This window comes from Denticeps clupeoides, chromosome 15 (genome assembly GCF_900700375.1).
Source record: "Denticeps clupeoides chromosome 15, fDenClu1.1, whole genome shotgun sequence".
NCBI classification, from domain to species: domain Eukaryota; kingdom Metazoa; phylum Chordata; class Actinopteri; order Clupeiformes; family Denticipitidae; genus Denticeps; species Denticeps clupeoides.
In genome coordinates, this window is record NC_041721.1 from 16,610,411 (window position 1) to 16,636,482 (window position 26,072).

General features: G+C 45.3%; 1 protein-coding gene across 8 annotated transcripts in view; it reads right to left on the reverse strand.

Moving 5' to 3' along the window:
- agap1 (ArfGAP with GTPase domain, ankyrin repeat and PH domain 1) overlaps positions 1 to 26,072 on the reverse strand; it is a 118,073-nt gene that overhangs the window by 52,819 nt on the left and 39,182 nt on the right. For 5 of the 8 annotated variants that reach the window (XM_028954712.1, XM_028954716.1, XM_028954715.1 and 2 more), the window contains exons 2-7: positions 12,547 to 12,605; positions 12,342 to 12,429; positions 9,437 to 9,451; positions 7,231 to 7,316; positions 6,290 to 6,431; positions 5,615 to 5,749 (exon numbers count right to left, since the gene is read on the reverse strand). In XM_028954712.1, the coding sequence (XP_028810545.1) occupies positions 5,615 to 5,749; positions 6,290 to 6,431; positions 7,231 to 7,316; positions 9,437 to 9,451; positions 12,342 to 12,429; positions 12,547 to 12,605 (525 nt within the window). The remainder of the gene's footprint in view (positions 1 to 5,614; positions 5,750 to 6,289; positions 6,432 to 7,230; positions 7,317 to 9,436; positions 9,452 to 12,341; positions 12,430 to 12,546; positions 12,606 to 26,072) is intronic. The other 3 variants (XM_028954713.1, XM_028954714.1, XM_028954710.1) reach the window with 1 other exon arrangement.

Genomic DNA, 26,072 nt, shown 5'->3' on the forward strand with positions numbered 1-26,072 from the left:
GCGTAGAGAAAAAAAAAATGTCTTCACCTGCAACACCTAAAAATGTATTTACTTTACTTTACTTTACTTTACTTTATTTAGCAGACGCTTTTATCCAAAGCGACTTACAAGAGAAAGACACCAGCAATTCTCGTTCGATTTCTATAGAATATTGAGTTTACAAACTAAGAGCCCTGATAAGGCTCAAATTTTTAAGGTGCCATGACAATTTTTTTTTTTGTGCTTTTATATCAGTCTTATTGGTCCCATTATACTGTTTCTGAAGACTATTTCCTAAATTCAGCCTTGGTGCAAAATTACAGCCATTTTGATCCAGTCCCACATTGAGATTTCCCAGGATGCACCGTTTCATTGTCTGTAGCTTTAAATGCTAATGAGGAGGAGAGAGGCGGGAGGAGGAAGAGAGCGGCCTATAGAAGTACAGCAAGCATTCGCTAAAATGACATCATCAACACCATTCACCAACAACAATGTTTGGTCCAGACAGAAAAAAAAAATATGTATTCGTATTTTTCAATGTTTATCATCAGTAATACTTCTGATTTATTTACATTTGACACAGTATAATTCAAATTCACGCAATAGTTTTAAACAAGGGGGAGAAAGTGTTTAACATCACTGCTGTATGGTCCCTTTACCAAATCTCACAGTGGGTTACATACACTGTCTTCAGCTGTCCTAATATATGCATGACAAAGAAAACTAGAAAACCTCAAAAAAAATGTGTGAAGGATGATAAGTGAAATCTAACTGTAAAAAGCACTAATGTTAACAGCCAGGACCACCACAGAAAGACTCTGCCTCACTTACAAGCAGGTAATTAAGCACGGACACACACACACACACACACACACACACACGTCAGGTCTTATTCCCGAGCTCACAGACAGGTGCTCACTGATCTCAGTATCTCAGGAATCTCTGCTGTGGGTGGAGCCAAATCTTCCAGCTGTCAGTCGGCCAGCAGTAGGCCAATGGATTTGCCCAGCGTCACGAGGGCAGCCCACCAATCCGAGGTTAAGTCTCGTAATTCGATTTAGATAAAGATGTAAATTGCCATGAAGATTCGATAAAATACGTTCCGATTCAAACCTTCACTTATACAGACAAAGTGAAATGGCACCCTGATTTCATCCCACAGACACGATGACAAGTGTGACAACTGTCTGCCTACTGACCCCTGTACTGATCACAACAATTATTTTAATCTAATAAGAGATTTTCCCCTAATCTCTGAAAGGACTCGTCTGTAATTAAGGCCCTATTAAAACAATCCCATATGTACGAGCGCAGCAGTGGCGCAACGCGGCTTCGCCTCGCATCTCCGAACGGGACAATTAAACAACACTGACAGCATCCAAAGTAATTACAGCAGTAAAAGTATATGACAGTGACGATAACGAGGAGCAGTGGACCTTTACGGCTGCAGCGGTCGCCATGGCGCCACGTCTGGGGGTGGGCTCCGTGGCTCGTTAGCGTTAGCCTCTGCTAACGAAGACCCCAGTCCCCCCCCCCCCCCTCCCAAAACCTGCTTTAGCCAGTGGAGGGAGGGGGTGTAATTAGGATAATTAAATTAGAGAGCTGATGGGTGCAGGCTGGGGAGCTGTCAGGACACCTTACCTCACTCACACACACACACAAACACACACACACACACCTCAACACAGAGAGATTCTCAGTCAGACAGCAATGCCCTGCCCTGTCCATGCCCGCGCACACACACACACACACACACACACACACACACACACACAACACACTCTGACCCAATAAAACCCACGCATACTTCATTGAGTCATAATTAATTTCTCTCTCTCTCTCACACACACACACACACACACACACAGCCCTCCTCCATGTGAGTGCTTGACCTGGACTAAACAAATGACTTCTCTTCATTTGTCTGCTGGCCTTTACTCAAACACTGTTACATAAACACAAACACGGATAACTACCACGCCAATTATTTTTAATGGAAAACATTCCCGACGCTCCCGCCACGCTACAAAAACAAAAAAAAACACGCAAATTGTTGGCTAGGGCTACTTGCCACGGTACGAGACATATTATATTATTGCACGCTGACCCACAGACAATTATAAACACGAGGCTTCATTTTTTTTTTTTATTATAAAGCCATTTCATTAATCAAGAATTCACTCACTTTTTCTCTGACAAATATGATCTTTAAAAAAAAAAAAACGAATGTTTCCAATGTTGTATTTTAATACTATTTGACCAAGTCGATGTTTATACTGTACTTATTTACTGCTGTTTTCTCATTTGCGTCCTTAAACGCAGTTTTCATAGCAATCGAGTCCTCAGGGTCGGGACAATCAGAGCTTTGAAATCCTCCAGGTTCTGGAAAAACAGCAGAAATCCTGCTGCGGCAGCACCTAATTATTTCTGGGCACTGTGGCTTCACAAACGCACCGCTTCAGCCGAGGAGCCTTAATCACAAAATTAAGGTCAGGAAAATAATAATTACGGGCGGCTTGGATGCGAGAATAAGCCCAAATCAGGCAAAAGAAACGGAGTGTGTATGCAGGGGGACACACATACAAACACACACACACACACACACACACCTCTGGGCAGGGAAGAGGGGAAAGAAAAAAAAAAAAGCACTACCACGACAAAAAAACATTAAAATAATAATTTTTGTTCTCATCAATAAATACCCATGTAGTGGATAATTAAAATGTGTGATTAATTGAGGATAATGATATGAAAAACGCAAGGAGACAGTGTCGGTGATGATAAAGAATTCAGCCTTTTCCTGATCTAATTTGGAGAGGCTGATGGGGTTTGGCTGTCACACACACACACACACACACACACACACACACACTCATTCAGAAGGAGCTAAATTACAGTGTGATCTGGGTTGTATCCAGAAGTATAATAATTAACAGGATAATAGGCGAGCATTTAGTGTTTCAATCTCCCTCCTGGGCCAAGAGTGCACACACACGCGCACACACACACCCTCACATAACACAAGATGTGTAGCATCTCTAGGAGGTTCCAATCAGCTGCCAGACAAATGTGTGCAAATTAAAGAGCACACAAAAGTGATTTAAAATGTCATAAAGATGCTCTTCCTAAATGCAGATCTAAATAATATGTACAGCGCACTGGATGAAATACAGGCAATGTGAAAGTGAAAGTGAAGTGATTGGCATTGTTAAACACTGCAGCACAGCACACGGTGACACCACAAAATGTGTCCTCTGCATTTAACCATCAGGCTTGGTGAGCAGTGGGCAGCCATGACAGGTGCCCGGCGAGTGGTGCGTGGGGACGGTACCCTGATCAAGGGGACCTCAGTGGCACCTTTGTGGTTCGGGATTCGAACCCGCAACCCTTCAGCACGAGTTTGCTTCCTTACCTGCTAGGCCACCACTGCCTTATGTGACAATCAGTCACTTATCTGGACAATATGCCCTCAAAACTGCATATTACAACAGTTTTTTCATATCGTACATTTATAATCACAGTATCCACTATAAAACCCCATTTATCACAATACTTGTGATAAAAGGAGCTTTTACTGTAATAGTGACAATATGAATGTCCATGTCACTCTGCCCATATTTAAACTCGAACGCTGAAACCCACAATGCACACAGAGGCTCGTAGGAGAGGCACGTCGGTCCCAGGTGAGGGCCAGAGTGTGCGGCTGCGGGGCGGAGACGCCCCACTGGGAGGCAGGAAATGGTTTCTGCTCCATCTGATTTCCCCGGAGAGAGAGATCTGCCGGCAGCACAGTGTCTGTCAGCAGCGTACTCATATACACACACACAAAGGTTCACGCTACCACACAAGTGCCCAATCGAGAGGCGTACAGCTCACACTGCTCCTATAATGCTGAATACAGAAGGTAACACCAAACAAACACACACAATAACATGAGGTCAAAACCTTTAGGCCTGAAGTCAACAACGAACATACAATAGCCTGTAAAAAAAAATCTAATTCATGAATTGACATTAATAACCAGCTATGTCTATTAAATTACAACAAAAAATAAAAAACGCTGACTTCTGTTGTTTTATCAGTATAATCTGATCTCTTTTTTTTCCTTTTTTTACTGGGATTTCCTTTGAACAACTCTCATCTGATTTATTATCTTAGTTATTCACAGCACTTTAAATGGTCTCTGTGAAAGAAAATTTGCTTTAAAAAAATTTGCTGTTCCTTCAAAATAAGGAGTATTAACGGAATCGGTTCAGATCAGCTGAAATACAAGACTGTTTCAGAAACAGACCCTTTTCTTTCTGAGCGAAATCTTTTTTTTTGAAAGTGAAGTGATTGTCATTGTGAAACACAGCACAACACACGATGACACTGAAATGTGTCCTCTGCTCTTAACCATCACCCTTGGTGAGCAGTGGGCAGCTGCTCAAATCCCACGGCTCGGGATTCAAACTGGCAACCTTTTAATTACGGGCCACCACTGCCCCATCTGCATGTACAGCATGGCATTGCTCAGCTGACCAGAATTTTAAAACAGTTTCTTCCTACATGGATTGCTGGACACGGACACTTATTCATCAATTCGGTTTCAGGCCGAGGAAGAGTAGCATTGGCTTGGTCGTATAATCTATTCCCTTTCATACACTGCCCTCTAGTGGCCAATATAGAAAGGACAGTCATGTGCCTTTTATTCCTATAAGTGTGTGTGTGTATGTATGTATATATATATACACACACACACACACACACACACACACACATACACACACATACATATATATGTATGTATGTATGTATGTATGTATGTATGTAAAACGGGCAAATGTGAATAAAAATTAGGCGATACACATGAGCGAAGGTGAAGCTTATTGCCATGCTCAGCGGAGAGCAGTGGGATGAGATGGGCCATTTAGTGGGTAATTAACACTTGATTAAAGCCAACCTAACGACCAAATTCCCGACAAAGTCACCTTGCTGTAGAAGCTGCGACATTCTCTAAGGGAGCCTGAACGTGTGTGATCTATTATTATTACAATCCAAAAATACTGCACTGCAACCAGCAAAGGCATCTTCCAACTGTGTTGTGCTTTTTTCCTGCATGAATGTTTAGAAGACTGTGGAACAATCTGGCTTTTCTACATCACACATTTCATCTCCGGTACATCAGAGATAAAAAAAAACAATAATTCACACCATAAAATGACCAAAACCACCAGTGCTGGTCCATCCAACACGAAATACTATTTCATACTCTTCTTACTCACCTCCAGATTAACCAGAAATATCTTCTCTGGACCAGAAGACATTAATCTTACTCTAATCCTCATGTCCTGCACTGCCTGGGGGGGGCGGTGGTGGCCTAGCGGGTAATGAAGCGGCCTCGTAATCAGAAGGTTGACTGTTTGAATCCCAATCCGCCGAGCAAAGCACCGTCCCCACACACTGCTCCCCGGGCGCCTGTCATGGCTGCCCACTGCTTCATTAACAGTAATTACAACTTGGTGTGTTCTCTTAAACGAAAACCAAAATGAGCTTTGCTATTTTACTTGTCAGGTTTTGGGGGAAACTGAACGATTAGATTAAAATCAAAACCCTCCATCTGAAGTAAATCACAGCAAAAGCTGCAAAATCTTACCATCCTGGAAGACACGTTCAACGTTCAGCCCATAGGTGGCGCAAGTCTCATAATAGGTACAGCGCTTCAGATCGTTGGAGAGCTTCCGCGCTCGCGTGTCGTCGATGACTCGGGGGTTCGCAGCACTTATGGCATCTGCAAGCACATATTATGAGGACTCTGAGGACGTACGAGGACTCGAGATTCATTTGTGTAATAAAAATATATTACAGCAATATTACGACGTCCTCCTAAAGAGTGATAAAAATGAAATTAAGACACGGTTAAGAGAGAGTTAGAATTTGATCATTAAGTTTGAGACAAGTGCTCTCCAAGGAACTTTCTCAAGAGCAAATTTCTAAGCAAATTCCACATGAGCATGTAGCACCATCTACTGTTCTAACAAACTACAGCTTAATGAAAACTGAAAAACATTTTAAACTAAGAATTATTATTCAATAATAACTTAGAATATAAGAGTATAATAATGAAATTGGAAAAATGTAATTGTCCTTAAGACCAGATTAAAAAAAAAATTAAAAAGGGCTTTAAAAAGAATGTATGAAACATTAGTTGCTCCAGGAAACATTACAGCAATTGAGCATTAATTCAGTCTAACCAGTAGATGGCGCCAAACTTCCAAGATTAGAATACAGCACAAGCATCTGTTGCTGAGGCAGCACACTGGGCACTGACCTTGAGTCCCCACCAGTAGCAGCGGCACGTCCGCAGTGTTGCGGTAGCTGGCCATGCGGCTGTAATAATGATATACCGTTTGGAAGCTGATCTCATCCTCTAAACTGAACACCAAGATCACCGCATCCACCCAGAGGGCAAACTGTAGAAAGAGACGTGATCGCGGGTTAGCATTAAAATATCTACATGTACAAAAACATCAAACAACATAATCAAAAACCGCAAAGAACATGAACTGTGTTGACAGTAAAAACAAGATTAGCTCCATGCGGTCTGGTTACAACGATACTGGGCTGAAGGAACAGCTGCAATAAAAAACTGCATTATGGGATCTGCAGCCTGAGCACCACCAGAACATCACATCACCAGCGCATCACATCACCGGGCCCAAACAACAGATCAATACAAAGTGATCTCGCGAGACGCGGCTGAGTTTGACAAATGTGAGTCAGGAAGAGCAGAAAAAAAAAAAAAAAAAAAAAAAATATATATATATATATATATATATATATATATGTGTGTGTGTGTGTGTGTGTTGGTCTGGATGTGCCAGGCTGAAAGACATTTACACCTCTCAGAAAGTATAAAAACGAGCGCTGATGGGGGTGTCTTGAGCTTGATTGCTTTTTTTGTCAAGGACCCAGGTTGTGCATTGAAAATTTAACTGAAATTGAATTGTGACAACTGAATTTGAAGATTTGACTTTGCGTTACATTTTCAGGGATGTTAAATGCTGTTTCATTGGAATTCAGATGCAATTTAATACATTCAGAATCAGTTTGAACAATTCGATTTCAATTTGTGCAATTCAGATTCAAATATATTCAATTCAATTTCAGTTTCTACTGTAAGAAATCATAAATATGTGATTCTTATAAGGTTGGAAGAAGTTTTTCCTCAAGTAAGGTCATCCAGAAGCTGAGACCAGGCGCAGTACTGACCTGAGCCTCTGGGGGGCCGCCTTCATCTCTTATGAGGAGAAGGTAGCTCTGTCCATCCACCACAATCTCCTTCTTGAAGCGGCCACCTGTCAAATGACAGCCGATGGGGTGTAAGAGGACAACTGCTGATAGCAAGCTGCTGATAGCAAGCATTCACAACTATTCTACAGAGGATGAAAGATGAATTTTTGGTAAAAATGGAAAAGGGGGTTTTGTTGTGAGCAGTTTTAGGAATCCAGAAAACGTGTTACCCCCATTATGATGACCCAAAAGTCTTTTTTTTTTTGTATCATTGTGGGGACCACACACAGGTTTACAAAAACTGCTGTCCTCAAAAACAAAAAATTACTGTTTATTAATGTGACAGTTAGCATTAGGAATAGTTAGGTATAGGTATAAATATATGTGTACTATTAAAACAAAAAAAGTATATATATATATATATATCTCTCTCTCTCTCTCTCTCTCTCTCTCTCTCTCTCTCTCTCTCTCTCTTATCTCCTCTTCTCGCTCTCTCTATCTCTCTCTCTCTCTATCTATCTCTCTCTCTCTCTCATTCGCCCCCCCCCCCCCCCCATAAAAACTCAGTGTGCCTGGGCCTGGTCACCACGAAGATACAAGATGTGTGTATATGAGAGTTGTGGAGGATCTTAAGAGGATTGGGGTAGGATTGGAGCATGGTCATCATTAACAGTGCTGTTCTCTGATTAGCTGCTAAATGCAGCTAATCAGATTTTGTGGTGAAAAGCTGACCCGGCCCCGTGGAAGCGCTTCAGACACCTCACTTTCACTCCAATCGCCATGCTATGTTGGAGATCTCCAGCATCCGCAGCCGTTTCTCACCTTTGACCTCTTCCAATGACATTACGTGGCTATGGAAATGTGAACTTCAATTAGAAAATAAAACGGCTTCCACTAAAGAAGACATTCTAATGGCAGTGGAACATGATAGGATACTTCCTCACATAAAAAGAATAAAAAAAGAAATAATACCTATTCTTTCCTCCACTTTATTGCTCTCTCTCACTTCCTCGCTTGGAACAGATTAGATCTGACACTCATTTGTTTCTTTCCCCTGATTAAAAAACATGCCTGGCAGGAAGATATTCTCTGCAGTTATTAAAAAAAGGCAAGACCCCCTGACTGAGACGAAATATAGATATGTAAAGAAAATAAAATAAAGCGACTCAGACCGAAAAGCAGGAAGAACGAAAGAAAATGTCGGTATATCTGTGTTAAAGGACGGGGAGGAGAGAACGAGGCTGGAGAGGACGTCCAGATTTGCCTGTAATGATACACTTTGGGTACGGGCCGCCAGGGAAGAGGAAGCAAAGAGGTCAGCGGCGAGGGCCGAATTTAGTGCTCCTTTTTCCAACTGTGATGTTATGGAAGGAAGCCTGAGATTCGCCTCAGTTTTTCTCCCACTGAGAGCTGATTTTTTTTGTCCTGAAGCCACGTTCCTCACAGAAACAGAATGTGGGAACTGACTCCAGATCAGTGGGCAGGGTGGGGTCAGGAGTCAGGGAAAACGAGAGAGAGGGAGAGAGACACACCCTCCTGCTAATTACAATTCATGCCGCTTCTGCCCGGGCCCAGTTTAGAGCGAGGGGGCGGGCATTTTGGGCTCGGGCCGGTCCCAGAGCTCCTCTTTTCCCCTTTTCTAATGACTTTAAGGCTGAGTGTAAACAGGGAGTTTCTTGCGGGTGGTGGGTGGCTTTGATGGACAAAATTTGATCCTGAACACATGCTGCAAATATGCAGACATATAAAAAACACACACACACACACACACACACACACACACACACACACACATACTTACACAGCATGAACATACACATTCCTACATATACTTTGGTCTATGGAGCTAACATATGTTCAAACCCCACAGACTTGTGTTTTGTGTTAGCGGTGCGGCGGGGGGATGAGGTGGAATGAGGGATGGAATGAGGGGTGGAGGAGTGGAGGAGACGAGAGTCTCCACTGCAGTCGTTCCAAAAGCCCCAGGTTCCTTGTCAAATGCTAAACGACGATGTGGAGGGGAAAAAAAGGCGACGTTCCGGGGGATTTGGGGTGTCTGTGAGGAGGCGGCGCCTCGGCAGACTGCAGTGGAGAGAAGAGCTCGCCATTTCACCGTCCGGCCGAGCGACACAGAGCCCCAGGTGAAGAGACAGTAAGAGAAAGAGAGCTGTAGAGCGAGAGTTACCTGCATCCACGTCAGCTAGTTAAGAGTGCAGCCAAGGAGGAGAGAGGAGAAGAAAAAAAAAAAAAAAAAAAGAAGCAAACAAATCAAAAGAGAGACAGGCAAAGTAGTTTTTCCCCATGCACACACACATTAAATACAGCAGTAATGCAAAAGGGAGAGCTGATCAGCAAGGAAGGAGACGGACTGTACTGCAATACTTGGTTCTAGATTGCTTCATCTACGTTCAGGTACTTTCAAGACCCTCCGGATTGGAGGGCTGTGTGAGTGTGTGTGTGTGTGTGTGTGTGTGTGTGTGTGAGAGAGAGTGAGAGTGTGTGCAACAGGACAAATCACATGCCCTGCCCTGGAGTCTGTCGGTTCAATCGGCGTGATGCACCTCCTACCAGTCTGTATTTCTACTGGGAATGTGGGCACGAAGGTCTTTTGTCTAAATGTCAGATGTTCGGACTCTTCCTGTAGTACTGTAACTCTATACCAGTGTTTCCTGATACCTTTTAGGACCATCGGCACATATCTTCACAATCTGCCCCACTCATTATTAGGCCATTAAGTAAGACCTGAGTCTAATTAAGGTAGGCCTGGACCTGCAGGACGTTCCTCCAGGACCAGGGTTGGGAAACAATGCTCTACACAACCCCACTATCCTGTTCTGCTAAGGGAACAGAAACACTTTAACTGTGGAATATTAAGAGCCCCCCTATTGTATCCCATTTTACAACATGGCCAGGACATTCAGTTGATGTTTTCAGGTGACCCAGGTGGCATGTGCTCCGATTTAATGAGGTCCTGTCAAGCTGCCTGTGTGTGTGTGTGTGTGTGTGTGTGTGTGTGGTTAAGGTGGGGGATTTAAACCCGTGAAGGGTCCTTTCTTGTCTACCCTAAGGCTTGGGTAAACAGTGTGTTGTGGTCCCAGGAGACACACCGCCACCCTCCCCGAAGATCATATCACATAATGAACAGGCAGAATGCGTCAAGCTGCTCGCCAAGCCCCACTACAAACCCAGAGCCTGATCCCAGATCTGCTCTGTTTCAGGGTTTCCCTGATTGGCTGATTAATCAATTAAAAATGTACAAAGGCTGCTCTCATGTTAATATTAAAATAATAGTAGGAAAAACAATAATGTTGGTAATTAATGAGAATCAGGCAGAAATCACAGAACTTAAACACATGCATTATATGAAAGTTTGCTTACATTTATTTTAAATAAACCAAAACTGAGAAAAAATAATAAGAATAAACAATACGTAACTGTCATTAGTAATTGACACTGATATACCTTTTGAGCCCAGGTATTGGCTGATAAAATGGAATTTAATGAACTTTGACTACTGAAGCTGCATTTTTCTGACATGGCGCGTCGCCTCAATATAAACCGACTGGCCGCCGCTGTTCTAACACCAAAGCCGCGGTGCCGCAGCCATTCCCAGATGGCTCCCTCCAGTATAATCCCGGTCTGCCTACACAAAACTGGAGCCGTTTCAGGTCCATTTCCTGGCCTGCCACTGGTATGTGCTGCCTGCTTTCTTCAGGAGTGGGCGAGCGAGATCTTGAGGCCTTAACTCAACACCGGCCGACCGGCGCAAAGGGAAAAAAAATCATTAAAAAAAACTTGAAAGTGGAGCAGAAATCAGCAGGAAATTCTTCCGATTCCATCTCTGCCACACAGGGGTGAGAGTGTGTAACGTGATAATCGGGCGCAAGCAAATTGCTCACGTAAAATTAATTAAATACACAATTACACCCCCATCCCCCCAATTTCATTAAGTATGGAATTCCTCACAAGTTTTTTTCCCCCTTACCCTCCATTCCAGCATTTTCATAGAATTGGGTTTTGATTTCAGGCCATGACCAGTTATGAGGCCAAACAGGCAAATCTCTGGGCCAAAAGGACCCTTTCTGAAATGCCTCTGTAATCCTGGGCCATCTGAGCAATGTCTTTGTAGTGCTGCCGCTTTTAGCCCCAAAGGCAGCAACGTTCTTTGTGTTTTGCATCTTTTTTTTCTCGGTTGCTAAATGTAAAAACCTCTCCATGCCACCCCCCTCCTGCTGAAAGGAAGCCATTGGGAGCACCGGGCTCTTCATAATATCTTTAATAAGAGGCATGAAATATTCACAGGGGGGGCCTTTGAAAGGAGCTCCGCCATGTTGTTGAGCGGCATTGAGCTGGCGAGGATCCGCAGGCTCAGTTATGGCGTGGCTTAGGGAGAGATTGAAAACCTTGTGATTGGTGGACCGCCAGGACTTCTTTAAGGGTTGTGTGAAAGCATAAAAGTGGGTGTGTATGATATTATGTGTAAGTGAGCACCTCTGCTGCATTATGGGATCTGTAGTTTGTGTGTAATCAGCACTTCATATCGTCGTGCCATAATAACAGATCTATATTATGACCCCTGCAGTGACCCCTCAAAGACTCGGTTATTAGGAACAGGGTCGGGCACAACACAGTGTACAGTTAGTGGAATTTTTCCACACCTGATAAGGTTAGAGGCGAACCATGCTTTGCATTATGTATTACGCTGTATTTCCATTAAGGAGATACAGGTACAGAAGAAGCTGTTGGTTAATGACAGATGTTCACGGAGCTGCTGAATCCAAACCCAGGCTGGCTCAGGTATGAAATGGAGAAATGCCTGGGCATGGTGTGGTGCAGCAAGGCCCTATTAAGGGATTTAGAGAAAAGGCTCCATAATGCAGGTCATTAACACCAAAGGTTCAGGTGACAGAAGGTCATTTTCATAGTTAAGAGAGAGGAAGAACCTCCAGGGAGGTAGAAGCCTGGAGGGTGGTTACAGTCACACTACAGGTACAAGTACGTTTCTCCAATTTTCTAACTTGAGTCTTTTTGCATGAGCTGTCCTGATCATTGTTGTGTTTAAAAATGTCTCGTGCATGTCATGTCCTTACCTTCAGGTGACTCCTCTTGCACGTACGTTCCTGTCAGGTATCTGTGCACAAGCGCAGACTTCCCACTGGCAAGGTTACCCACAATGCCCTAAATTAAAAAGGAGAAATTCTGATTCTGACTCTTTGGTCCACACAGCTTAGTTTTACATTTTAAACTGTTTCTACTTGTAACTGCAGGTTTGAAAAGACAAAATGTGAGACTTGCCACTTTAAGTTCTGGTACCGATCGGCTCAGAGTCCATTCCTGGCTGTTGACGAAGGCGTCTGCAACAGAGAGAAAGAGCGGTTCAGTGTCCGATCCCAAGCGGCGCTGTTCTAGAGGCCTGCAGATGTGGTGGCTCCAGCAGCTGCTGTTCCGGGCAGAAGCCCCTCATTCGTCACGCTGCGTCCCGCCGTCCAATCTGTTCACAATCACACTGACGGGGGCGGGAAATGACAGGGAGATGCAGCAGAGTCTGCTCGGCGAGAGCACCGAGGATTGGGAGGGGCAAAGGATGCAGACAAAAAAAAAAAAAAACGAGGGAGGAGGTGCGGAGGAGAGCGGCGATGCTTCGTTAAAACTGACAGCTTGACTGACAGCTCATCATGGTTCCTCTCGCTCTGTGATTAATCAGATGTGGACCAGGTTCAGCAAGACATGTCCAAGCAGCTGCCAAGATGGAATAACGAATAAATTCAAATGAGCGATAATCATTTTAATAATAATATGCCATAATGATGTGTTATTTTATTATACAACCAAGAAGCAAAATTCCTCCAAGGTCAACATAAACTAGAAATAATTCGTAAAAAATATGAGTAAAATGAAAAATATTTATTAAAATGCAACACACTGGATGCAGACAGAACACAACTGTCTGTACAAATTGCTGCACTAGTAGAGAAACGGGACTGGTTAAAATGGGGCCGGAAAATCCTCCATTATATCTCTATTTCAAAAGACTGAAACACTATTTAAATTATATAGGGTCACAACAACGGCCCACAGCAACACACACCAACCGAGACACCCCTTCACCCCACAACCCACTCATTCTGGCCCAAAAGACACATCACATCTGCTTTTTATTGTCTATAATGCAAATGATCACCCTCACACATGCACACAAACACGCCTATCCCCTTTAGGGACGTTCTCACGGCCCATTTCCTCCCAGACGATAGACTGGAAGAGGAAACCGCGGCCCACGGGGCTCAGTTTACACGCCCCAACTCGTCAGATGTCAATCTAGACAAATCTGACCACCTGAGCGGCGGGAACCGGCAGTTTTCGAGCGCTAGCAGGGCCGTTACAAGCGAAAGCGAAAGGCGCGATCGTACGATCCGGCGGGGCAGACGGGCGTCCGAGGCTGCGGCCAGACATCTGGGTGGGGGGGCGCTGGCCCAGCTGCCGGCTTGCTAATGGAATTTCACACGCAGGGAACTGCTATCTGCCGATAATGCAGAGTTGTCTGCAGCGTCCCCTGCAACTGGCCCAGGAAGGAGTATTTTTGAAGGGACGAGATGAGATTTTATGATATAACACCACTTAATCTATTTGGGAGGTCAATGCAAGGACGTCCAGTTCTATTTTAGTCACAGCAGCATCTTCTCCCTCGTCGCCGGCGAAATCCCGCGTGCGCCAACACTCCTGGTTTAATTAACACGGTTTTATCGAACCGACGAGAACTCCCTGAAGCGCGCTCGGGGAACGCCGCTGCTGCCCGGCCCGAGCGGGACCACCACCCATCACTGTCGGTACACCCTAATTACCCCTGCTCTCTCAACTCAACATCTGCTGGGAATCAACGCGGCACAAGTAATTGCATATTAATCGAAAGCAAAATTCTCGCCTCGTGCCATATGTCAAATGGCGGCGATGGCTGGAACTGGGGCACTTTTTTGCACTACAGCTAATAAATGTAATGATAAATAACAGATAATACTACGATAAATACAAAAAAAATACATTGTTTAAACGTGTAAAAGCTAAGGGCTATATTCACTGTGGCTACAATATGAGTTGAAATTTGCATGAATATTACGTCTGCAGATTGCACTGTCTGTCGGTGGAAATGATTCCACGAGGAGACGCGAGGCTGGAATGAAGCGATCATGATGTCTGTAGCGGCAGCCATTACTCTGATGGACGGAGGAGAATGGATGTGGCTGCTCGTTAAGTGACTCGCCGGCCACGCTTGAGTGGCTGCAGCTCCTGTGTGTGTGTGTGTGTGTGTGTGTGTGTTGCAGTTTAATATTTAATCCATCAGCAGCTGCTGTGCGGAAGCCCCCCTATCGAGTGCCCAGCTTTTCGTACGGAGTAATCGACCCTGGCACTGAACTCTCTGCATCTATCAGATCCGGGTTCAGCTGCTTTTTTGTTTTTCTTGAACGCTCTTTGATCGTCTAAATACGTGAGACTACGGGTGACGCCTGTCTGTTCTGTTACACCAAAGACCAAGGCCAAAAAGTCTTTGACATGGACCTATAACTGAAAGTCATTAAGATACTGTCCTAATCGTCTTGCATAAATTAGTATTTTGTAATGCGTGCACCCCATTTCCATGACAACCGCTCCAATGTATAATTTATTATTAAGCCTACAATTTGCTCTATTACCATAATTAAAGGATAGTTGATCATTAAATTCAATGGTCGGGTCTTTGTTGTACTGTTGTAAACACATTTAAAAAATGTGCATCTATTTTCATGCATTTTATAAAAAGCATCACCGTATATGCTGTTTCTGCACAATTCCCTTGTTATACACATACATGGCAAATTATCTGGACGCATTTGCAAAACACACCAATAAATTAAACTCTATACAAAGCCAAAAGCGACACGGCTATTTAAAACACAAAGAGGCGTCAACGCATGCCGAATTTGTAAAGCAGCGGAGATTCGAACCCCATTTTTCCCAGTAGTCATGAAACAGAACAACAGAGCTGAGGTGAGGGTGTGGACCTCCTGGACACTCCTGCCCTCCGCATCCTGCTGACCTCATCAGAATCCGCTCCATCTCATTCCTCCTCGACTCTGATAATACAAGAGCCGGGAAATCATTCGGAATTCTGGAGTTTTTCAGGAAGAAAGACTGAGGGTGCGAACAAGAGATGTCATTTCTGGAGGGTTTTTGCTGAGTGTGGTGGGCTGCACATTATTGTAGGCGTGTGCGTTCCCTGCAGCTTTTGTTTCCCATGACCTCTGACCTTCTAGTCTACAGCCTGGGCTGCAGGACGCACAGAGACAGAGCGATGCACAGAGATATGCACAGTCACTAGAGAGCAATAAGGACACGAGGCAAAAGGATGAGCTGGAAAAACTGAGAGCGCTATTAGCGAGGAAGAGGAACAGAAACAGGACAGAGCTGGACCCCAGGACAGAGGGGGGGGGTATTTATAAAGAAATAAAGAAATAAAGTAAGGTATATATTTGCTACTACAGAATACAGAATTTACGATGATTTCACCGTAGCCTTCATTTGTCGGCCACATTGACTGATGAGCTTGGATTTGGCTCTGGTGGAGCAAGTGTCCTGCTGAAGTACGGCTGTAATGCTTCCTCATTCATCTCCATTAGTCTGAGCACCGGTGACCTGCCCTCGTTTCCCCTCTCCACCTCTCCCACTTTTATTCTGTCCTTGTTGAGACGTACTCTTTTGTGAAGCAGGTCGGGACGTTTTGTCTGTTCTTCACAGGACTGGGATGTGTTTATTCATTAAATTTCATTTAGCTGTATTCAGTGCATTAATAATATGCATGCACAACAAATTGCATTTAAATTGTGACCTCCACTCACATCTTGGTGCTGAATCACTATGGCAAGTAACCACGGTCTTAGTGTCCCCTTAGTGTACTGTAGCTGAAGACTCTTTCCAAAAACCAGCCGTGGTGCAGAATTACTGCCACTTTGATCCAGTCCCATGTTGAGATTTCTCCAGGAATGCACCATTTCGGGTGCTAGTAGCCTAGTGGGTAACACACTCGCATATGAACCAGAAGAGCCAGGTTCAAATCCCACTTACTACCTTCGTGTCCCTGAGCAAGACACTTAACCCCAAGTTGCTCCAGGGGGGGACTGTCCCTGTAACTACTGATTGTAAGTCGCTCTGGATAAGGGCGTCTCATAAATGCCATAAATGTAAATTTCGGTGTCTGTATGCTAATGAGGAGGAGAGAGGCAGGACAAGGAGGATAGGGGCCGATAAAAGTTGAGGGGGCATTCACAGAAAAGATGTCATCAACACCATTCACCAAACACAATGTTTGGCGAAGACAGGAAGTCATGTCAGCGTTTTTTCAGAAAAAAGTAACCCACTGGTTCTTCAGAGTCTTGTGTTACGGAAGTAAAAAAATACATTTGAGTGCATTTTTAAATCCAAAAACCGAGCAACTGCACGTTTGGAAGCCATGACGGTGGGTGGGGATAATGTTGTAGCGGAGGGATGAGAAATTTTCTGGGTGGAAAAAGCATAAGAAACGGGAGGTAACCTCTCTCTTTATGATGACATTTGTCACCCTAACACAACCTAAAACAATTTATAGACAGCTACACTGATCTAATGGCAACTATTGGTGGGCTACGGTTCTTTACAACACTGTTGTGATTATTAAATGTGTGCGTGCGTGTAAGCGAGAGAGTGGGGACATCACAGACACACGCCATGACACACACACACACACACTCCCTTCTGCTGTGTTTAACAGCTTTAATGGGTTTAACAGCTCCTGGTTCTGTGACACTGTACAGACCCGGCAGAAAGAACAAGGGTCCGGATCGTTCCACTGGGCCCAGTGGGGCAGTGCACTGTCACAGTAGGGATCATTGTTGCACAGCATTGGGGTCCATATCTGGACGTCTGGCCAGGGTCCCAGTGCGTCCCTCTCCAGCAGGATGTTGTTACAGCTGCTTCCTGTTTTCAGAAAGGCGGACGGCACATACCACTGTACTTTTTTTTTTTTTTTTAATGTGTGTTATCCCACTCACCAGCTCAATGCCAGCGGTTCAATGGCACAATGTCCCCGAGCCGACAACACCAGTCCTGCATCGACTGGTCACAAATAAGCGATGGACAACTGGTCACTCGACATTCAGTGCCAGCCAATATCAGTGTGTTTCGAACAAAGGATGGGTGAAGAGTAAATCACACCAACCCCAAACATCTCTATTCATTTTCACTCATCATTTCATTTCACAAAATATTTCATTTAACCCGTCCTAAAGATCCGGTCCCAGTCAGACACACACAACGTATTATATAATAAAATCTTCCAAAAAAAAAAAAGTTTATTTTTCAAAGGAGATATACTGACTGTTAAATATGTGTATAGGGGTCTATGCGAATATAACGACCCCCACGCATCCTGTTCGACTGGAATTAGCTGGTCCATCTGGAGAAAAACACAGACCCAGAGGCTTCAGTTGACAGCAGGGACTACTGTAGAACGGACACACACACACACACACACACACACACACAAACCAGGTGCCATTACAAAAGCCTGACAGTTCATACAGCCAGCTCTCTCGTCCCAGATACCCGTGGTCTGTCCTCAGCGTCTGTGCCCTTCCAAAATCATGCCCAGCTCGCATCTACAGTATATGCGCACACACACAATATATTTAACAGTGGAGCAGAGGAAGAGGTAAACAGGGAAGAGTTACACCCTAAATCTTACAGATTTCATGAGCCACTGAAGGTGGAGAGGGAGAGTCCTGTCCTCTCCTCTTCTCTTCTACTCACTTCCCGTATTCCTGCTTCTATTATTACTCCGGATGCAGCGAAGAAGTCCGCGTGAGCCGCGGCCACCGGCACGTAAACATGAATCACGCGAGAGGCTAACCTATATACAGGACGTCAGTTCAGAGAGACGCTGATCCCAATACAAACACACACCACCAGGCCGACTCGGGACGCCCTGACATTCGGCGTTTACGGGGCCGGCCCTCAGCTTCCTAGGTTCAAGACAGACCCAGCAACACAATTCTTACAAAACGGCTAAACCGACATGGCTGAATTTTAATAAAAAACCGCATAATACAAAAACTATCCCACAGATTCCTGACATTTCAAACACAAGAGATCTCGTTCACCCACTGCTGATATGCTACGACGAGCAGAATAACAGTCGTGTTTAGTCTGTGCTACATAAGAAATAGTTCATGGGAAGTGGTGGCCTAGCAGGTAAGGAACCGAAAGGACGTGTGCTCAATTCCCAAACTGTCAGAGTGCCACTGAGGTCCCCTTGGGCAAGGGTCCGTCCCCACACAGTGGGTGCCTTTCATGGCTGCCCACTGTTCAATAATGGGGATGGGTTAAACGCAGGTGTCACCGTCTGCTGTGTTATACTTTGTATCACAATGACAATCACTTTCATGAGTGCAGGCTTAATGTGACAACTTTAATGTGGCAATGATTTTATTAAAGTGTCATTTGGTGCCTATCTGTCTGTCTGTAACAGACAAGGACCCAAAATATTTAGAACAATGATCAATGTATTGACAAGAGAATGTGTAAAAAGTCAAGCTTTACCACAGTTTCCTCCCTTAAAAAACAGCGTGCATCTGAGATGAAGGTTAGCGGACAGATTTTCACACACACACACACCCTCTTGAGGTCAGTGACCTTATTAAGAAATATGGGTTGTTCCAATCACTCCTTTAAATCTCTTAAAAAGCCCTATTACACACACCTACACACACACACAGACACGGGCACAGACAGGCTAATTAGGAATCCTGTAGGACGGCCCAGAGGTCGCCTCCATCCCAAAGCTGGTTAAGCCTATTAGTGTAAGAATTCGGCTGTCAGCCACCCACGCTGAGGTGAGAGGGGCCGACCGGCTGATCCCGGACCAGCCACACCTTCCCGTTCCGGTCCTAGACCTGCAGTAAGCCTCCGCTGAAGCAAGACGGCATCTGCGAATCCCCAGAAAGAGGAGCGGAGAGGAGGATCGGACAGCCCGGTAAAACTTTTCAGTGAAAAGCATAAAATAATGAATAAAATAATAAAACTAGACCAAAATCACTGAACTCAGACGAAGTAAAATGCAAGATAAAGGAGGGCGATGGAATAATGACAATGGCAGGAAGCAGATAAAGAGAGATTGAAGAAGAGAGAGCGGGAGGGAGAGGGATGGGAAGGGGCGGAGTCTGAGCGCCGGGCAGACATCCAATACACACTCTGGCAAGGCCACGCTTGCGGGCGGCACAATGACACACTCGCAAACGCAGGACGACCACAACAGTGCAGCGCCACGCTGGCTCCCCACAATGGGGCGTGCGGGCGAGCGCCGTGCCAGAGCGGTGTTGGCGCCCGCAACGCCACCCCCCACCGCCGCCGGTGATGCCACACAGAGCGATACACTCCCCCTGTTCCCGATGCCCCGCTACAGCGATGGGTGGAAGGTTGCACACGGGGAGTTCTGGAACACGGCCCAGATAGCACGACCCCCACCGCGGACCTTTTTTTTGCCGCTCTCTGGTGCCAGGGCTTCTGTTTTATGGCGTGAATGTTGAAGAAATGTCACTCCAATAACGCCAGTGGATGGAGGAGCGGCTGGGGGGATGGGAGAGGTGAGGGGAACAAACACTACCCCCGCTTTTACGATTTTGAAACTTACCTAGTCACTTTAACATAAAAAAGAAACAAGGTGGAGATACACCTCCTACGATGAAACTACCCACCAGTATAGTGGTCATAAATCAATGTCAAAGTTTAAATAGAACAAATGTACTGATCCCTATATTGCATAAAAAGGTATGTTTTTAATGTAACATTATATTTACACCTAATCAACAAGGTTTGTCATGAATGTGTGGACGTAACGGTATATTTATGATTATATTATGGCTATGGTGCACATCCGTCCATTTCAAATTGACCTCATTAGTGCGGTCATTAACCCACTTACAACCAGTGGTGGTGGTTGCTGTGTCAACAAGGTGGCACACTAGGTAGGGCCACACCGCCCTTCCACATAGAAATTGCCCCTTGGGCCTGACCTGACTCTGACCCCCAGCCAACGAGGACGGGGGAAAAGACGGGTCTCTTAACGTTGCTGCAGGTTAGTGCGATGCGGGGCTCGGCCCCGTCAATCCCATCGCCTCAAGCGGGGAAAAGCGGCCACGCCCTCACTGTGGACTCAGCAAGCAATCACACACACGCACGGCCAACAAAGAGGGAGGTAATTATGCCATTGTTTCTGCAGCAGGGGTCACGACTAATGACCCCTTCCAGCTTCGACAATGTTCATCACATATTTGTCCCTTGTTAAATTAAAGCGGAGAATGACTAATTGATCCACAAACACACACACAGGGCACGTATACTGAATGCCTGTCTGGGTCAGGGGTTGAGTTGATTTCCCGAGGGGGAGGGGCAGATGGAGATGGAGGCGGGGTTTGTCAGACGCGGGCTAACGAGTGCCGGAGGATGACGGATCACTCCTCCTCTCATTCAGCTCGTTCGCCTGCTCTCTGCACCGCTTTAAGCGTCCCCTGCCTCGTCCCGCTCCCCGTGGTCCCCTCATCAGCGCATCTTCCAACATTCGGTCGGCGGAGACGACAGCAGTCGCTGGCGTTTAAAAAATGACGCCGGGGGGGTTTATCTAATCTTGGTCCAGTATGGAAAGAGCGGGACGGAAAGCAATAAGTTACCGATGGAGCGCTCGGATGCTGCGGTGGAAGCCAACCGATCGTCCCCCCATCTGTCCGGATGTCCAGGTACAGAATCGAGCCAAGTCGCTGTCAGCACCCACTCGGCACGCCAGCTCTTCCTAATCTCGCTGCTCAGTTCAAACATGCAAACGAAGGTCAGGCCGTGTATACACATATTTATTCAAAAGCCACTTACCATCATGTACCAAATATAACACCCATTTCAGTGGTCTCACAGTTCCTGTCATTTATTAGTAATGTCGTCAAACATGAAATTTAAAAAAAGAGAATTTTAAATGGGAGTCCCAAAGGGGGCTCAGTAAAACTGCTCTTGTTAATGTGACTGCCTCAGGTTGAAACATATACAGTGATTCAATGCGGGGGGGGGGGGGGGGGGGGGGGGGGGGGGGGGGGGGGTGACTCCCTAATTAGTGGGTAGAAGTACAATAAAAATGAAGATGAATGAGCGGATATCAGTTGCATTTTCTCCGGTGGTGCAGTCCTGTGCACGTAGGCCAGGGCTCGCTGACCCAAACATGGCCAGGAAGACGAGTAAATTCTGCACGAATCCATTAAACAGATTACAGTCAGACGGGCGTTTAAAGGGTAAAAACACCTTTTTTTTTAAATCTTCACCACCAGCGGTACAAAACTCGACAGCTTCACAGCACGCAAGAACACAAAGCTTCCCCCCAAAAACATCAACCCCTCCCCCCACTCCACACGAGCACGCCTAAACGCGCACGCCCACCCGCACGCGCTCGGGTTCGGGCGAGGGGTGGGTCTTTGAAAAACGATCCCCCGGAGCTGAACGGCCGTCATTAGCCCGAGCGCCTGCTCATTGTGGCGGCGAACAATGGCAACACAAACAGCAGATTAGCTGAACTGAGCGAGTCGACCCGGCGAGGTGCAGGAGAGAACAAAAAAAAAAAAAAAGAACAGGACAGAACGGACGAGGACGAATATAACAAAAGCAGCCAACCTGGCAACCAAGCAAGCAAGGCCAAGAAGTCAGAAGGCTGCTTTTACACACCCTGCAACACACCATTCCATGCTGCTCCAAGGGGATGGAAAGAGTAATTAAGAGTGACAGTTAAAATAATTAATGTAAGTACAACCACAACAGACCCTCTCGGCCTGACGCTACTCAAGGGTTTACATTATTACCCCAAAACACCAAAAACACAATGCACAACTGGGATAAATGCTCATTTATAAATAAAAGCTATGCAAAAGCCATGCAAACATTTAATAAATATCTTTTATGACACTACTGGTGTCAGAATGGTGACACCAAGAGCAACAGAGATCATTTTTGCTGGTATGCTGGTGGTATGACCAACCGCAGGATAGACACCATTGGCGCAAATCAATCCTGAAAGAAGGGACTGCAATTTATCTGTACACAGAGAGGATGTGGCTGATCAATAACTGCTAATCAATCACGCCTGATCCTAATTAAATTTACCTCTGAGCTGTTGACAATGACAGAACGTTTCAGGAACAGCAGTGTTCCTGAAGTGCCGACTCGTACAGTGAAAGTGAAGTGATTGTCATTGTGCAACACTGCAGCACAGCACATGGTGACACAACCATCACCCTGAGTGAGCAGTGGTCAGTGGGCACACTGTGCCCGGGGAGCAGTGTGTGGGGACGGTGCTTTGCTCGGTGGCACCTCAGGGGCACCTTGGCGGATCGGGATTCGAACCGGCAACCTTCTGATTACGGGGCCGCTTCTGTAACCGCTAGGCCACCACCACCCCAAGTACGAGTGGTATAGAGGTGAAGGTGTGGACCCGACTGCTGAGTGACCGAGGACAGCAGGGAGCAGGGGTCAGGAAGCAGGCCGCATTCTCATGTCTGCGCCAAAGATGCCGATTGGCTGTCACCGTAAGGAAAAAGCTGTTATACGGTGGTATTGGCTGACTGGGATTTTGGTTTTGTAACAGGGGCTCTGGGAGAAGTAAATGAATCATTCGGCAGCTGAAGGACAAAGACGGTGGCAGTGACACACACACGGCGTGATTTTAGCACAATCTGGCAGACAGAGATGCAGATGGCAAGGACAAACGAAGAAGTGGACGATGCAGCAAAATACGAGCAGGGGGCCACGGGACGGAAACTGGGATGAGACCAAACCGGAAACTGCCAGATTTAGAAACTCTGCCCTTTCCTCTCAAGTATTCCTGGCTGAACTATAAAAAAAAAAAAAAAAAAGACAGACAACAACCAACAGGAAATTCAAATACCACTCTCACACTCAGCGGCATTCGGGACGATCTGATTGGTGGGGCCTTCTTGTAAACCGGACCTGGATTCTTCAGAAAAAATTTGCTTCCAACATTGTTAGCACAGCCTGCCACAAAATATTCTTCACGGGCCTCCAGGATTTCGCGATAAACGTTTGTTGTCGTTTCTTGAGAAGCTTGCCGTTAAACTGAAATCAAAATCATCTTACATAAAAAAAAAAAAAAAAATTCAAATAATGCCATTTAATATACACTGACACCCTTTTCCCCAACAAGGCGCTTCTGAAATGGCTATAATGGAATTATAATTTATAAATTATAAATGAAAAAGAACTGCAACAGATCTGGAAGTCACAGTCTCATGGTTTTGGACATGTTTAGACTGACTATGACCAGTTCCAACAATGGTAGTCAATTCCGGGTTGACATAGCAGTGGAGGTTAAACTATCAACAATCGCATCAATATCACAAACTGCGTTGATTCGATAAAGCGCTGAATTTTCAGCACTCGACACATTTTTGAAAATGGCACTTCTGGGCGGCCACAATAGCGGTCACGTGGCAGTACTTCTTTGAAGCCCAGCACTGTGGTGGAAGCTGGGCTATTCGAGGTAACTTCTGCTTTTCCGAAGCAAGAAGGCCAGTATGGACGATAGCACAATCAAGGAAGCACATTTTCCAAACCCCACCCCCAGTACGGCGGCGACCAGACTTTTCCACCAGCCATCACGGTGTCACCATCACCCCTCCCTCCCACGCGCTGGTCCTCATGTAATGTGTTTGTAATAAACGGTTATAATGCTGATTTATGCTAGATGCTTGTATAATAAGTAGTGTGGTGGCTATTAAAGTTGTTGTGCGTCTCAGGGTGACATTATTGTTCTCTGATTTATTCATCCCTGTGGACAGTTCCAGTAACCGCTGATAAAAGAATAATATTACAGCGGCACGATGCCCCATAACCCAGGTCTGACAGCGAGAAATCTCTGTCCCAGTTAGGTCTGGCCTGATACATGTGATACATCTCACCAAGCTCATTCCAATCTGATCTGGAGTCAGTCATCCGTCCCGTCAGCTGTACGCGGTGCAGCAGACTGACAGCTGAGACGCCGTCTTTTCACTTCTATTCCCTCACACGGCCCATTTAACCGAAACAACTACATAAACCCCAGCTTCTCATCCAACCACTGCACGTGGGAAACGTCAATGATCCAGTCAAGCCCAGAACTAGGTTATGGCTGACAGGGGTATATATTTAGTCTCAATAAACAGCGGTACGTGTAGTTGAGGTCGACGGAACTAGGCTAAGCCAATGAGAATCCTCCTCAGAATGCACCAAACGAGCTTAACACACCTCCGCATGCTCTCTGCCCTTCCTTTTATGATGGTGCCACGTCTCCAGAGCCGCAGTGGGCACACAGAGAGAGGTGGCTCAGAAAGGGGCATTGAGTGCATCATCTTCTGGGAAGTTGGCAGCAGGGGGGTTAAAGAGCAGCTGTCTTGAGAATAAAAAAAGGGCGGGAAACTGCTCAACTGCACTGTGATGCCAGCCGGCCTAAAGGAAGTACGAGCTGGTGCCACGCCAACCAAGGGAAACAGGCCACCATCAGAGGAGTGCGTATATTGCAGGGTATCAATAAAATACGAATATTTAAAAAAATTAAGTAAATCATCTGACAGATGCTGAACCAAATGTTTTGTTACGGGATCAATCATGTTACGGGTAGCTTGGTTAATGCCACTATTGTGCACCACCATCACATAATCCCGCCACAATAAATTGCAATATAAATTGAAGCATAGATGCTAGACTGTATATATATAATTTTATCACCAAATTTACATGTGTCTGGTTAAGGTTAAATGTTAAGGGTAACGTGTCCATAGAAATGGCACAGGAAGCTGTATAATAAACTTTTTACAGGTCCATCAACATAGAGCATAACCGTATACCACATAAAACAATATCTGGGCAATTCTACTGAAAGTCGACTTTGTCACACCCAAAAGGCCAATGAAATACTAGTAATGTGTATGATTTTAAGAGTTTCTGTATTCAGCTATAGAGTTTACATGAAAATATTGTCAGAAAATATTTAAAAAACACTGTGCTTGTTCATATTTTATCACACAGTCCTCACAAAGGTCACCTGGTCATTTCCATGCATGCGCTGACAGATTGAAGGCTTGTTTCATTTGATTTATTGGGTCTGCAGTATTTTTAAACTTTGGACTTTAGGATTTCTTGTCATTTACACATGATATTTGAGGTCTTAATTTTGGAAAATAAAATGTAAGATTTTTTAAGAATGACATGGGCTTTTCTGCGACTATTCTGCGAGGAGCAGATATCACAGTGGTGGCACTGGTGGCCTTGCGGTTAAAGAAGTGGCCCTGTAATCAGAAGTTTGCCGTTTCGAGAAAAGCACCGTCCCCACACACTGTTCCCCGTGTGCCTGTCATGGCTGCCCACTGCTCACTCAGGGTGATTGTTAAATGCAGAGGACAAATTTCACTGTGTGCACCGTGTGCTGTGCATCACATGTGACAATCACTTCACTTCACTGCGGTAGGCCGGTATAATCAAAATGTCTCCCGGTGGCCAAGTTTATATCGTATACCGTTTATACCGCCTATACCGCCTATACCGCCTATACCGTGCAGTACCACTGAACAGAAGGTCTATAGGATCACATGCTTTTTTCACACTGCCAACAGCAAGCAATGTTCATGGTAAAAACACACCTGGCGGAACTACAGATTCACACATTTGTTCAGTCACAGATACTAAATCGTTATAATCGACTCATAAAATCACTGCAATTATCAACCTCTCCCCAA